This window comes from Chenopodium quinoa, unplaced genomic scaffold, assembly GCF_001683475.1.
Source record: "Chenopodium quinoa cultivar QQ74 unplaced genomic scaffold, ASM168347v1, whole genome shotgun sequence".
In the NCBI taxonomy this organism is placed as follows: domain Eukaryota; kingdom Viridiplantae; phylum Streptophyta; class Magnoliopsida; order Caryophyllales; family Amaranthaceae; genus Chenopodium; species Chenopodium quinoa.
Window position 1 is genome coordinate 3281558 of NW_018745281.1, and position 17261 is coordinate 3298818.

Below are 17261 nucleotides of genomic sequence, written 5' to 3' on the forward strand. Positions count from 1 at the left end.
TTTTTATTATATTTACGAATCTCCTAAGGTGAAGAGAGATTACTTATAACTACTACTTTTCAAACAACAAAAAATCACTTGTAACTTGATTTTCTACGTCGATATTTCTAGTGGCCTAGCAACATATTTCAGCTACAATTTTCTCTGGTGATTAGCTACAACATCTGTAGCTTGAATGATGCTAAATACACCAATTTGCTCGCTTTTTATTTCTTTCATAAAGCAAGATTTTTGATCATTTTTTTTTCTTATGGTGTGTTTGGATAAAGAAATGGGAAAGAAAAGAAGGGGAGGGAAGAAAGATGAGTTTTCCTTCCAAATCTCTCCATTGTTGGAGAGATCAATTTCTTACGACAATTTAATCTCTTCATTTTATCCCCCTCTTATTCCCTTCTTTCCTCATTTGTTATCCAAATGAAAGATAACCCATCCCTCCATTTCTCTTCCCTTCCTTTCCCTCCATTTCCTTCAATCCAAACATATTGTTATCGAGGGAACTTTAAGCAAGGTACCTCATATTAGCTAAATTGCTAAGTACAGACACGTTAAAGGACCAAATCAACCAAAAGCTTAACCTGATAGTTGAGACCTAAAAATATGTTTTAATTCTATCAGATAATATATAGACTCCAATGGTCAAGAAAGTTCTTCAAGATACAACAAAAAAGCATGATCGAGTTATTGCCTTTTATCCACTCCTTATTATATCAAGTTAACTATTTTGTTTTCGTCTCTAACTACTTAATTAAATTCTTCATATAATTAAATAAGGAAGGCCCAAGTATTATATCAAACAAGTCATTATCATATCATATATCGTTGATATTGTGCATAATAAACCATGCTAGCTAAACTATTTAAGTGGTTGATACTGTGTATAATAAACCATGCTAAACTATTTTAAGTTTCGACCTACTATATTATTAGCCAACATAACACATGTACTTAAAAGTAAAAACCGTACAATTTTTTTATTTTTTTTTGACACAAAAAATCGTACAATTATTATTATTGTTTTGTTCATCATTTTTCTTTGGTTTATTTATTTATGGAGTTTGTTTTGTACTACTATGTCTTTGTGTAATCTTTTGGTGTGTACGTTATATTATGTCGGAAGTTTTATTATTTTCTACACTACTAATTTTGAGCATATGATTGTGAGACTCCTTGTCAGCCCTAATGAGAAAGCAGGAATTGGTATCTTCAATATTGTTATCTATAACCTATAATTTTTATAATACGGGAATAATATTAAAAAGCGATATCACTAACAAGAATTAAGCTAAAAAGTCATACTATCTTATTTATATTTTATTTTTTAATTATAATTTTATTCTCAACTCAATTTAACTTATATTGAATTAAAGTGTGAATTTCTTTTTTTGTGTCATATTTTATTTTTCTATTAATTCAATAATACAATATGATGATATTTAAAGCAACAACATATCTATATATCGTCTTAACTATACACTAGTTTTAATTATCATAAAATAATTAGAACTATTTACTAAGTCGGTACATAATTTGCCAAGTGTGTAAAGACTAAAGAGCCCCTCTTTAATTTAGTGCCTACCTCTTTGGTTCTTAATTTCAACTTTTTTTGTCCTTTTAGAACTTTATTGATTTACTGTCTAATTAATTCCTATACCCTTTTTCTCTGTCACTATAAGTTTTACTTTAATAATTAAGAATTCCATCAAATGATTATGGACAAAGTTATAACCCTCCAAAAGGTAATTAATAATAATTCTTTTGAAGGGAAAAAAAATTAGTTTTAAATTTCTTCTTTTTATTTAATAAATCTCACTATACTACAACGTACTGAAACCAAATGATTTCTACCTCACTTTATTAATTATATTATACTACTTTATATACATTCTCTCTCGTTTTTCTAATCTTATCTTTTTCTTAAAGCTTAACTTAGTTGGCAAGCTAATTAGTCATAACAAAACAATAGTGCTTGTACTCTATTTATATTACGAATGTCCTAGACTTCAATTATAACACCTTTGAAACGCAGTCACTTCCCCATTATAATTAAATCCATGCATAAGCATGCGTTTAAATATCTATAAAACCAATGTAATGCATAATTATTGTGGTCGAAAATAATATTATTTCGTAGAATTTTTCACACTGAGGTCTATTAATCAAAGACGTAGCATACAAGATTTTACCAACCTCTCTATAGTATATTTTGTACTTCCGCAGAGTACTTAATGTTTTTACGAGTTGTTGAGGCATAATCTGTCCAAATAACATACGTAAGTGTCTCACATTGATAAATATTAAAAGAGGTAAACAATTTATAAATTAATAGATACTCCTCCTAATATTATGTGATTTTGGGATGAAAGCCCATTGAACTTATAAAGTGGACTCTCTTTCGGTGACGGATGCAGCTCAGGCTCGTATTTAAACACGATATAAGAAGCTATGCCCGTGATTTGGGACCTTTAATTCCTTAGATGTACTCTGGGCCGAATTGAATTAGTTTATTTGAGGGGGTGTGTGAAAAACTGAAAATGCACTCTAATCTCATGAAACATCATGTGTGAGTCGATTCACAAATTTTTAATTCGCATAAAATTTTACTGTTGTGCATATATTTATGTGAAAATCATCTTTATTTATGTATAGTTACTTGTTTGGTAATGTAATGTACGAAGTAGGAATTAGTACTCCAGAGTACACGTTTTTACATTAATTTTCTTTATTTATCTTAGTATTATGTTGTGAAATTTTTTGACATAATTATCACTTAGGCATTGCAATTTATAATCCGTAAAAAATTAATAATATGGAGTATGTGATGTAATATAATTTAATTGAATTTTTTTCATTTTTTTATTTTTTTTTTGTAGTTGGAAATTAGGAGTGTGAAAGAAGAGGAAAAATTTCAATGAAAACACGTGTTGTTCACATGGTCAGAAGATTTTGTAACACGGCTTGATATAGCTGGCAATGGTGCCTTAGCCACTAGCATGATGCAAAGGTAATTAAGATCATTTGGCATGGAAATATGAGATTATTGTACTAAGAAATAAAATTTTTAATTATATATTATGAGCTAAAATAGGTAGCAAATTATCTATTACCTTTTTATTTTATTAGGGGAACAAAATTTCTACTAAATATTAAGTACTTTATAGGATTTTAAATATTTATTATTCATTGAAATTTTTACATGCATTTGATGTAATTGTATGATTTGATCGTCTAAGCTATAAGCTACCTTGTGATTAAGCAATAATATACATTTGGATCAGTTGGACATATTTATCTTTGAGTACATCCGAGTGCATAATTGTATGATCTGATCGCATAAGCTATCTTGTAATTACATTCACTTATATAAGTTCTTTTAGGAAGCTTAAATACTTCAACTTGAAAACTGATACTCATTCTTTATTTAATTGGTGAGATACATGCTAACAATCTTAAAGTTAAGTATATGTCATCATTTTTTTTTCTTTATTCGAATGAGCCACAAGAACAATACAAAATACTTTGTACAAATGAGAGTGGGCTGCAGGATTGAGTTTGCAGCCTACTCAATATTAATCACTAGGCCAAAACTTCATTAATAAGTCATCTTCTTAAGTTTCTAGTGGTAGAGGTTTTAATTTAAAGAGGAGCAGGGGTGACAAATTCAAATTGGATTTTACTTGGCTTATAGATTGTCTATATTTGCTATAAATGATTGTGGACCATTTCCTATAAATTTTTTTGGTGAAAAAGTAGTGGGATACGAGAGAATTGTAAAACTCCATACATAATTAAAAATAAGTGTGAAATATCAATCAAAGTCTTAATTCCATAAATGTGGAATATCACACATTAAAAATCAAATTTATATACAAACTATATAGTAGATATTTACAAAATTGAAGATAAGAGTAAATTAATTACAATTCTCTATTAAAAGAGATCTATAAGGCCCGGATCGCTTCTTTCAAAAAAAAAATAAAATTACAATTATCTATTAAAGACTAATTATTAATTTGTTATTATGATATGTTATTTAATTAAGTACATAAATCACTTTTTAGTTTTTACGCAAAAAAAAAAAGTACTCTTACCTAAGTCACTAATTTATGTTTCCTCAAAAAAAAAAATCACTAATTTATGTAGTTCGGAAAAATTATATGGGGTTTATATATATATATAGTAGTGAGTCATTTGATTAAGAAAAAATATATTGGTCACTTCATTATTTTAGATATTTACAATTACTTATTGTATGTTTTTCAAGATTCGTATGGGGTATAATATACAAGTAAGAGTAAAAAATATACATACATACGGAGTACGAGTAGTAATTAGTGAGTAAATGTTTTCTACATTATAATGAAATAACAAGTTTTTTAAAGGAAATTGACAACCTGGATGAAATGTTAGTTAAGTATTACACTCCTTCATTTACTCCTCAAATCAACAAACTACTTAAAATCAATCGATCTTCAAGACTCCTATTAACAATCATATGCTATAATTTCTATACCTATCTTGATAAAAATAAAATTATTTTTTTAAAAAAAATGTTTAATTAATTATTAAAAGCATAAAAGCACACACCATAGTTTGCATTTAGTGGTCTCCACCCAACCCCCTTTTTCTCTCTCTTTTTTTTATATTGATATTAATATTAATTATATTTATTTTTAAAATTTAATTTTCTCTCTCTTCCCTACTCTCCTTTATATTTCTCATCCATTCCTCTCATTCATTCTTCAGGGCTCAATGATTCTCCATTCCCTCATCAAATACTGAGCCCTTGATTTAATTATTTCCTATAAAACCAAAAATAAAAATTCATCATTGTATTTCTCACATCTCTGAAAAATCATTTACGAAGTAACAAATTAAACATTATCTTTCACAGTATGGCGTTTTCTCCGGACCTTAGCAAGAGCACAAAGCTAGAAAGGTACAACAGCTACCTACGGCGCGTGAACAACACTAAGCTATTAGCCGCCTCGTCGAAGCTCCTATTCCGAGTAACCCTCCTCGTGGCGCTTCTCCTCGTATTCTTCTTCACCCTCAACTACCCAATCGGCGGCGGCGGCGGTCAGAATGCGTCAATCCACACCACGAGCCGATTCTTCTCGTCAGGCTTTTACGGGACTGGCGCAGCCTGGGAGAAGCAGGTGCGCCAGTCCTCCACCCCGCGGCGCCCTAACGGATTTTCCATACTTGTTACGGGCGCCGCAGGTTTTGTCGGCACCCATTGCTCCCTCGCCCTCAGAAAACGGGGCGACGGAGTATTGGGACTCGACAATTTTAACAGCTACTATGACCCGTCACTTAAACGGGCAAGGCAGAACTTATTGTCAAGGTAAAACACCCATTCATTTCCGCACCACAACTTTACAACATTACATGTTTTTTTTATTTTTTTGCACTTTTTTCTAGTAGCATATAACAAGAATATTTGATTCTCTTTACTTGATATTTTATTCTATTCTTTGCCTACAATTAATAGCAAATTGATTTACAAAAGATAATTACTCGTCTCCAAATGTTATTCTTACTTTGATGGTGATTGTTTTTGGTAAAAAAGTCAAAGTAGGATCTATTTTCTTTTGTAGACGAAGGGAAGTAAAATTGTAATTTCAATATGAATTACAAAGATCTAAAACAACTTCATTAGAGGCAATTGATTAATATAATAATCATATTGATAGTATTGTTAAATTTCATTTCCTTTAATATTGGATTAGTGCTATACTCAATTGTAACTTGTTTAAAGCTTATTAGACAACATAATTACTGATTTTCGTTAAATATTATTTTTAATTTTAGAGTTAAATAATTCACCCATGTAATCCAAATTCTAAGCATTTATAGGGAACTGAAAAATTAAGTAAGATATATTATTATTATTATTACTATATATTTATCGTGAAGGACCAATAGTATCAATTCCTAATTAAATTAATATTTTTGTGATTATTTAATATAGGAACCAAATCTTTACAGTGGAAGCAGATCTAAATGACACCCCAATGTTGAACAAGTTGTTTGATATAGTCCCATTTACCCATGTGCTACATCTTGCGGCTCAAGCCGGGGTGCGTTACGCTATGAAGAACCCTCAATCTTATGTACAATCCAACATTGCTGGCTTTATTAACCTCTTAGAGGTGGCTAAGGCCGCGGTCCCACAACCCGCGATTGTTTGGGCCTCTTCGAGTTCTGTTTATGGACTTAATAAGGATAATCCGTTCTCGGAAATGGACCGGACCGACCAGCCGGCTAGTCTTTATGCTGCTACTAAGAAGGCTGGGGAGGAGATAGCCCATACTTATAACCACATTTATGGGCTTTCTCTTACTGGGCTTAGGTTTTTTACTGTTTATGGGCCGTGGGGCCGACCGGATATGGCTTACTTTTTTTTCACCAAGGACATTTTGCAAGGGAAGCCCATTAATATTTACAAGACCCATGATGGGACCGAGGTGGCACGTGACTTCACGTATGTCGATGACATCGTGAAGGGTTGTGTTGGGGCTCTAGACACGGCGGAGAAGAGTACCGGGAGTGGTGGCAAGAAGCGAGGGCCGGCTCAACTGAGGGTGTACAATTTGGGTAATACTAGTCCTGTTGGGGTTGGGAGACTAGTTTCCATCTTGGAAGGGTTATTGAATGTGAAAGCTAAAAAACATGTGATCACAATGCCAAGGAATGGAGATGTGCCCTTCACCCATGCTAATGTTACCTTGGCACATAAAGATTTCGCGTACAAGCCCACCACGGACTTGGCTACCGGTCTTAGGAAGTTTGTGAAGTGGTATGTTAGTTATTATGGTGTCCAACCGAAGGTAAAAAAGGATACTCCTTCTGAAGCCGAGTGATCAATTAAAGACATTCATCATGGTTATACGCCCGAATAGTTCATAACAAAGAACATGGGCACCTCTCTTTTTTTTTTCCATTTAGATTTTTTATTTAATTGCTTGAGGGGATGGATGATGTTGTACTATAGATATAGAAACTTTAAAGTGTTCATATTATATAAGATTATTACTATTATTATTATAGGAAAAAAGGGAAGGAGGGAGATTGATAAGTGTAGATCATGGAGAGGTAATAATGGAATTTGGATCCAACCAAAAATAAAAAAGAAAGAAAAATATTGTAAAGCCTAAGTGATCTTGTTGGGGAATGACCTACTTCAAAAGTGAAGTAGATGATAAACCAAAAATATTGTAAAACTACTTTGTTATACTATATCGATCACTCCTTTTGAGTTTCTAATTAATACTCGAACAAATTAAATTTATTGGACTCTATTTATGGGGTTAATAGTATAATATGAATTAGTGAATTACTATACAATATAAGAGTGTGTTTGAATGACCCAAGACTAAAATAAAGGACAAAAAAGGTTGTGGGTGGTGGTGAATGGGCATATAGCGGTGGAAATTGCTTTAATGTTAAGCTTCATTGGAAAGGTTCTTGTGTCTCCTTAACCCATGTTCATTTTTTGCACTTTCTAGTTGGTGAATATAACGCATAAAGTTAAAAATTAATAATATTCCGACAGCTTGATTTAGAGGAAATGTCGAATTTTCCGACGGAATTCATGTCCGTCGGAACGTTTTCGTCGGAATTTGACCTATTTCTTGTAGTGAAGGAAAAACCTTAAAGTGATAAAATTAAATTGACTGCTACTATTGGTTCATGACCTGCTCATATGGCGGTTTGCAACTGTCTCATGAATATCAATGTTTTAGACGATTGATATATTACACGAAGTATAAGTGAACTTTTGAAGAATTTTGTGTCACCTAATACATTTTGAAAACCCCTTAATTAAGTATGTACATTTTAAAATTTAATATTGTATATGTTACTATTGATACAAAATGAAGTAAATAATACGAATTGAAAGGAGTATGTATTTAGTTTTTGATAACCAATACAATAACTTAAAAATGTTAGTTAAATTAGTTCTAATAACAATCTTAGCTTGTTTGACTAGATTAAATTAAAAATTTGTTTCGAAATCATCATACTTGTAAGCAATAAAAACTCCTACACATACGAATCCTAGGATAACATGGTCTGGTCAGAAAACTCCACCAAACATACATCAAAGCTGTATTTTGGGTTTGGCAATTCTATGGTCAACTCAATTCAATTACAAATTTATTTGAACTATATATTAAAATTAATTGATTTATATATTAGATCAATTTGTGCACATCAAAATATTCCATCTTTTTAATTTCATTTCTTTTCGGAGAAGTCATTAGTTATAACTAATATAATCAATAATAATTAGATAAGAGGTCAGTACGTATATTTTGGTGTTAGTTAAAGAATGATATATAATGTTAATATAACTAGTAACGTACAGTAAGCTTTCTTAGTTACAGCTATCATACAGCCGATACAAGTAGCGAGGGATGTACTAATCTAAATTTCTTGTTATTTTTGTGCACATAAATATGCCTTTTAATATTGTCGACTTGACAAAACTGATAGATCTAACCTAATTGAGCGAAGAACTCAATCTTAACTCAAATTATGCCTAATATAAATACATTGACTATGTCAGGTTTAATAGACTCAACACTCAACCCAATTGAACAAATAAAATAATTTTAATTGACCAAAGTATCATAATATTATTTGATTTAGATCAATTTGTGCCCAATTTGAACAATCCATTTGTCACTTCCTATTATATGGATGAATAACTCAACTTACATCACAAGAATCGAATTTTTTTAAAAAAAAGCATATACATTTAAGTCGAGAATTTGTAGGTCTTGTACGTTGATGTCGATTAAAAGATCATATATCCGCTTCTTAATAATATAGTTTGATCCCTACAATATTTGGATTTTTAAACAAATCATGTACGAGTATTCTATTTTGGCTATATATAATGGTTTATATTCATGGAAAATTATAGTCGAGTAGAGTTTCTCTAGGTCTGCCTCAACAATTTTCAAAATACTTGTATTATTTTTATTTATAATTTTTTACTTATAAAGAATTGATTGAAATTATGTATTGATAAGTCCATAAGCGTGAAATTATATATTTTTTACTTGTGTTGTACCTTGTACGTACGTATAATGATGAAATGGAGAAATAATACAACATATGTCTAAGCAAAAGATCATTGATTAACGCACTAACATATCCTATATAAGATCTCATGCATGTCATGAAACCTCCTACCTCCATATCACTAGTTACTCACTATATTATTATGATGCATCATATCCGAGAAATAGTGCCCTATTAAATACGATATTAATTTTGTACTATCACGTAAATTAAATTAACCATTCATGCAACGTGTGTTAAAATTTATATATTCAAATTGAGTTCAAATCTCAACTTACTAAAATCCTACTACAGTTCTACTATATTAATCCCTAAGATATACAAGTAGAGTGTTGAGAGTGATTAGGGTAAAAAACGTGAGGTAGTTAGAGGACCAAATCATGAAGCGTAGCAAATTACCAATAGTAGGCAGAGACAATTGTATACCAAGTACGAACTTTTACGGGTACCTTTTTCTTATATTTTCTACGCTCTCTTATAATTGCAATATTAGACTTTTTTAGTCAATTTGTAAACTTTGACTACATAATTAGACCAATATATATATTAAAATAAATTATCATGGGTGATATTGATAAAATTAGAGTATTGGCGAAGATTTTCAAAATAATAATAGTTTTATATTATAATTACTTACTATGATCAAAGTCGTGTTTTGGAGTTCGTTAAAAGTTTAACTTTTTTATTCAATTAAAAGAGAGGATCTATATATTATACATAACACGTCTATGAGTAGAGATTGAACATAAAAACATTTAACTTAACCTAGACTCAAAAACGACTAGAGGTTACATATGTGTACATTAGGTCTGTATACAACAAAAATTTTGGACACGGCTAATGGAATAAAGGAAAGCACAATTACGTAGTTTATCTCAATAAAAATCAAATTAAATTTCTTAAACATTGCATGATTATTGGTTAAAATAACAAGGCCCTGTCATAAATGCAACTTATAAACCTATCATAACAAAACCAGCAACTAACCTATAACCTACGAAAATTAGAGTTGACAATCACTAACACGACACGACAAAAGGACCAAAACTGACACAACATGAACACGAAATCAGTGAGATAAAACACGAAATTGATACGACACGAAACCAAGCTGAACACGACCCTTTTTGATAAAGTGGTCAAATTATGCAATTATCCTACATTTTACATGGTTTTTGATAGATTTTGTGAACAACACGAAATTGACATGAAACCAAATACGAACACGACACGACTCGACTCGGCTTTTTTTTTTCTCTAATAAAAAATTAGTGACTACATAATTTAATGTTGAATCCTTTTTAAACTACCTCGGTATTTAGTACACCTTAAGTGCACATAGGCACCGCAATGTAATTTATCCTTGTGTACTAAGACACTTAATAGCTCAATTCCCATAATTAAAGCATCAATAAAAATTATATGAACTACAATAAAATTCCCTTTTTATATTCCAAATCAAATTAAATATTTAGTTTAATTAAACATGCTCTCAATCATGTCAATAATAAAAGTGTTCATATTCAACCTGCCAATGTAATTAATTCCATTCATTAATCCATCATCAATAATTCATACATCATAAATCAATCATCAACGTCAATCCAATCACCAATTCCAATTCACACCTAACGATACTACCATGGAATTAATTATACAAAGTCAAGCATGCTTCTATATACTTAAATAATTACCAAGTACGCGAACGTACCTTGAATATGATCTCAAAATTGACACGACTACACAAAATCACTCACTTGGAAATCTCCTACAACCCAAAATTACAAAGAGACATCAATACCTATTCAATATAAATTCCAACAATATATGCACTCTTTAAATCACTCATAAATCCTCTAAAACAAGCTGAAAAAACCCTAACTTTTATTCCCAATTGATAGGTAATTAAAAATCCCTTCAAGAAACATAATTATAGCCTTTATGTAAAAATTCCAGCTTTATAAAAACATGTAAAATTACTGTAATTATGTTTAAAAGCATCTAATTTAATACTTTCAATCACCTACAATCAATTCCCATCAATATACATTAATTTAGAAACCTAGGGTTTTCAATTTGGGGCTTTTTAATTCAAAAACCAAATATGAAAATTATATACATAATAATTATAATCAAGCATCATAAAAATCATCACAAAACCCAAAAATAATAATTGAATCAAAGCCAGAATAATTTAAAAACAAAAGAAGAGTTTTTTGTTTTTTTTTTTATTTTAAAACACACGCACAACAAGGGGAAAAAAGGGAGGGTGGCTGGTGCCACCTCCCACGACTGCTGCTGGCGGCGGCGGCCGACTGTGGTGATGGTGGCAGCAGGCCACCGTGGTGTGTGTGTGGTGGTGTGTGAAAATTAAAAAGGTGAGGGGGAAAATTAAAGGAGAGAAAGAGGGTTTACCTTTGGGTATTCTCCACCTTGGGCAAGATCTAACTTGCTCATAAGATGGGTATTTATACCCCCTCTCTAAAACCCTCCTAACCTCAAATTCTCTTTCTACCCTTAATGATCCCTTCTCCTATTCAAACTAGTCCTTTGACTTTCCTTAAATATATACCATTGACTTTAAATTTCCTTTTATATATGCCCCAAAGTTTCTAAATAATTAAATAAAATATTTCCAAAAAAATTAAATAAATAAAAATGGACCTTTGATTAAAATAATTCTTTTTAAATTAAAAAATACCATAAATAATTCATTTTGAATTATTTAAATACTTCATAAAATAATGATTTAAATTAAAATACGTATAAAGATACGGGATATTACATATTAGAACTACAAAACCTCATTGGTAGGATTAAGATCTACCTAATTAATAAGGATCTTGCTAACGAACGCCCCCGGGGAGTTAGATAAGCATTTAAAATATTGCCTAAAGTGGTATTAATTTGGGAATGCATGACAAAATTACGCGTCGATTGGTGTAATTAATGTTCATTTTAATTTAATATTTCTACTTTAGTTCTCTTATCCAACGCCCCGAGGCGTACGTTAGTGTTAGAAATATGCCTTGAATCTATTTTCGAGTCTTGGAGTAGTGAGCGGTAGCTCGCGAGGTAGCTCAGTTGTTCGTTGGCAAGGTTGAAGGTTGCGACGAAAAGTGGAGCTATAGCTCCTAGGCGAGCGAGCTATAGCTCGCGGAGGTATTTAGGTGCGGCTTGGTCGAGTGAGAGCTCACTCAATAGCGAGCGAGAGCTTGGTCACGCGCAACACAGGAAGTCGCGCGCGGCATTTAATGCTGAGGCGGTCAGCGTTTTTCTGCGCGTCTATCTATCTTATTTCGGAGTGCTATATATACCCCCTAGAGTTATTTGTAGCCGTATGATTGTGTCATTGAGTGATCATTTAGAAGTCTGAGAGTCTTTTGTGTATTTCTCAACTGTGAGATATGAGAGAGATAATATTAGAAATCCGAGAGACAATCAATCAGTTTTCTGTGATTGTTCTCAAATCTGTTCTAAATCTGTATTTTGTTTTCCTCAAGATCAATAAAATATTACTCTCGCCTGCCCGTGGACGTAGCCAACAAATTATTAGTGAACCACGTTAATTTGTGTGTATTTTTTCTTGTCAATTTTACATTCAATATTTGTTCTTTCTTGCATCCGTTGTTACAACAGTTAGCATTTGCCAATTAATAATATGCAGCGAAACCATCTAATATACATTGTTCGTACTTGTAGCATAATAATTAATAAGTGTTAATGCTAAACAAAACCTACAAATTCATTTAAGTATCTTCTAATTTAGTAAATAGCATGTTTCACACTCATTATCCCCTTTAAATTTATTTTCAGCCCACTTGCCTATGTAGTGGCCAATATACTAATTTTGAGCGTTAAATATTAAAAATTAAAAAGCTTCATATTAATACTAACAAAATTAATTATTGTTGAATTTATATTAATTCTCCTACCTCCTAATTAATGCATGCATTATTGCTCATTTGTTATGAGTGAAACAAACCTCATGACTTCTAGTTAAGTCTAGATGCTGCATGATTAAGGAAGCACTTTGATGGTTAATCTTTAATTTGTGAGGGATCCTTTAGATTTGGTTGTCTAAATGTAGGGTACGGTTGTCGATAAGTGTCATCTATTATCAAATACAACCCTTTAACTCAATTTCATCATATTAGTGTCAAAACTATATCTTATACGGAGTAATATTGATTTGATTTATGGCCCAAATTTGCGATCATCATCCAATTCAACAATATGATATGAACATAAAACTTTGCCTTACACCCGAGCCGCACACAAAGATATTTTATTAAAGTAATACACACCTGATTTAATACGCATTTTAATGACATGAATATTACCCTATGTATAAAAAAAAATTATATTTTATCAAGATGTATAAAATACTATTTCTTTTAATTTTTAAATAAACAACATAGCTCAAAATTGTTTAGAAATCAAACATTAATAGAACTTATTCAGCTTAAATGCTACTTTTGATTTGAGTTTTGAAGATGATACTCATGATGTAATGAACCACTGTATAACTTTTTAATAATGCAATCAATAGAAGAAGCATATTAGTGTCCTCGAAGTGTCAGACTACTTGGAAAAAAAATAAAAAATAAAAAACCTTGATGATCAAAATAAAATGATTGACCTAATACATCAAGATTCTTTCCAAAAAAAAATAGAAAATTTAAATATCAAATAAACAATGTCAGAAAAAGACACAATACATGAAGTGAGTCAGAAACTTATGGGCCCATTAACCGAATGATACAATCAGCCCATTAGTCTGAAACCCCCCAGCTTCTGAATCACGGAGTAACATACTTGATCCTTCCAATTTCAGAGCATTTATCCTTTTTTTTTTTCCTTGAAAATTTGCATGATTTTTTTTTTAAAATGAAGCTATATACTAACGCATTTTTATTTTTTTTTGTTGAAAGTAAGATACAGGGGACAAGATTAGGAATGTCTTCTCACAAGACCGTCTATCTCGTAGTAAAAAGTATGAAAACTTGCTATCGAAGAAGGGATCAATATCCTAGTGGGTCGTAGTAGAGTAACCCAGAGACGCAACATAGTCTGCTGTTGTGTTTCATTCACGAAAGATGTGTTGAGATTTAAAGGCTAAGAAGGAATCCAAGATGGTATTGATGTCTTCCATAAGGAGCTCAAGCTTCCACGGGCAGTTGTAGTGTCCCTGCAAAATACTAATAACAGTCAAATTATCGCCTTCAATGAAAATATGGGAAATATTGTGCTCCTTAGCCAAAAGAATGCCATTTTGCAGGGCAAATGCTTACGCAAGAAAAGCCGAGCAAGAACCTAAGTTATAAGTACAACTAGAAATATGATTGTCAGTAGCATCCCGAATGACAACACCAGCAGTAGAATTATGAAGACTTGTTGAACCATCAAAATTTAACTTGCAATATCCTGTTGGGGGAGGAGACCATGGGACGATCGTATCAGTAGTAGTGTGCTGAGGTTTAAGAGAAGAGTTAGTATTCGAGGGGTGAAGGGAGTCTAAAAAATTCCTTGCCTGCCATTCCTGGTAGAGTGACAAAGCACGGAAGAAAACTGACTGTACAAAGGGGGTGAGGCTTTGAAAACAGACGCATTTCTGCATTTCCAATGACTCCATAAAATAATTACAATCTTGGGAAGCAGGCATTAGGACGAACGTTTAAGGGAAGATAGAAGAGCATGGAAGAAAGAAGACGGAGGAAGGATGCCTATCCAGTTTCTAACAGAGGAGGAGGACCAAAGGTGAAAAGAGAAAGGGCAATGAAGAAATACAAAAGGCACAATGCCGCGAGACATTAATATGCCTAGAAGCTAAAGTGTGACGAGTGGGAAGACTATTACGGAGAAGTTGCCATAAAAAAAAAAAACTGGATTTTAGGAGGGATATCCTCCCTAATAAAGGTATCCATAGTGAGATCAAGATCTGAGATTTGATCCGGGTCCAAGTCTAACAAGGCTATGATATTAGTGTCAACACACCAGATATCAACCAATAAAGTATAGAAGAACCATTCCCTACTTTCCAACCAATAGAAGTAGGTAATCTAGCAGTGGACATAGCATAAGAAGGGATAGCCTCCAGGTGACTCTAGATAAGGACAACCTTACCTGCTTTGGAAACCAAATTAGATCACCAAGCATTCATTTTTTGGGAAATTTTCTTTAGCATAAGTACGAGCATTAAAAAAATACCCTAAGTAGCGGTCTAGACAGAGTCATATTAAAATAGCTACCTAAAATTGATTTATTTCTATGAGTAACATATTTTGAGAAAACAAGAGAAGATTTCTGAAAATTTATAAGTTGACTCGAAAGGGTAGCGAATTCTGTTAGGGTATCTCGAAGAGTACCACAAGCAATAGACGTTGCTTTACAAAATAAAAGACTATCATCGGCAAATAAGAGTCAAGGTATAATAGGGGCCATTTTGATGCCAACGCCTAGATTTTTCGAGTGAGAAAGGAGGAGTAGTTTTTTGGATAAGACTTCCATACAAATGACAAAAAGGGCTGGTGACAGGGGATCACCCTGGCGTAAACCTCTGGAAGGGCGGATAAGGTTAGTAGTAGAGAAGTTAACAACAGGGGAATAAGAAGCCGTAGTAACACAAATTTTAATCCAATTTATCCAAGTTTGGTTAAAACCAAAAGAAGCAAGGGTAGTCCACAAGAAGTCCCATTCAATACGATCATAAGCTTTTTCCACATCTAATTTTTGAGCTAACCAACCTTTTTTACTTTTCGATTTGTTAAGAAGGTTTAGAATCTCATGAACAAGGAGAATATTATCTTGTATAGTATGATCTGGTGTGAAGGTATTTTGGAACGGACCTATGATTTTCTTAAGAAAAGGTTTAAGACGGTTAATCAAGATTTTAGAAATAGCTTTGTACAAGTACTACATAGATTGATAGGTCGATAATGACTAGCTTTGGATGGAGTAGCAATTTCAGGAATTAAATTAATAATAGTATGGTTTAATTCCTTTTGCAAAATACCAGTATGAAATAAATGCAAATTAGATTATACATGCGAGGGCGAGAACATGGTGCACAAATTACTTCCAAGAGAATAAATAAAAATATATAACTAAGAGCATAATGTGCATTTAAAAAATAAAAAAAAAATAAAAAAAAGAGCAAAATGTGCATCATACTCTCAAAGCTTAAACATAATAGGGTTATGGTATTTTGTGCAACCCTTACATTCCCCTCAACTTCCCATGAAGTAAATGAATAGACTAAAAGCTTTGGGTGTAAAGTTTTGACAATTCTTAACATCCAAATTACTGTCAATTATAGGTTAGTTGATGTTGCAATTTCTTAATTTAGGATGTTTAGCAAAGATAAGTTTCCAAAATTATAAGCACGAGTCTTGCAGCTACACCAGCTACAAAGCGGGTTGTGGTTACAGCTTATGCGACTTGGTAAGACCAGAGCAAAATGATTCAGGTTGTAGTTACTGCTAGTTTCCTGCTGGTCTGCTGCCGCATTACCTGCACACTCGCCCTTTGGTTGGTAGAAGTTTTGATGCATACTGGAGGATGCTGGAAGCTACTGCTTTTGAAGTGAACGTGGATGGCGCTATGTATGGGGTATCAGCAGCTACGCAAAAACTAGTATGCCAGTAGTTACACTGGGGCAAAGATGCCAAGATGGTGTTTGATTTACTTACAGCCATTCAAAACAAAGTCGGGACAAAAAAAAAAAAAAAAAACGAACTCAGCAAACTATTACTGCTTGTATATATACTTCGTATTTTTTAAAACATGAGGATACAATTGTAATATGTAAGTATCACTTAGGCCCAATTTAGTTCACCTTATTTTTACTTATCTGAACTAACCCTTATCTGATCTGATATAATCTTATCTGATTGGGTCTGATATGATCTCATCTAGTCTGATCTGAAAACTTTGACATTAAGTCTACGATAATTTGTAAGGAAAAAATATATCTAGTGGAATCTTATTAGATTCGTAATAATGTGTATTTTATTAACATGTAATTTTCATAATTTTTTTCATTACGAAATTAAAGATATTTAGCAGTAAAAAATTGCACATAAAACGATGATTTGATCCGAACTTATTTTTTCTAATATAATCTAGTCTGAACTTATTTTTTCTGAAATAAGTAAAAATAAATTAAA

General features: G+C 32.1%; 1 protein-coding gene across 1 annotated transcript; it reads left to right on the forward strand.

Moving 5' to 3' along the window:
- Positions 1-4687: 4687 nt before the first annotated feature.
- Positions 4688-7215, forward strand: LOC110711809 (UDP-glucuronate 4-epimerase 6-like). Its single transcript, XM_021890236.1, has 2 exons — positions 4688-5344; positions 5972-7215. The coding sequence occupies exons 1-2, from the start codon at positions 4893-4895 to the stop codon at positions 6861-6863; spliced, it is 1344 nt and encodes a 447-aa protein (XP_021745928.1). The 5' UTR covers positions 4688-4892; the 3' UTR covers positions 6864-7215.
- The last annotated feature ends 10046 nt before the right edge of the window (positions 7216-17261 follow it).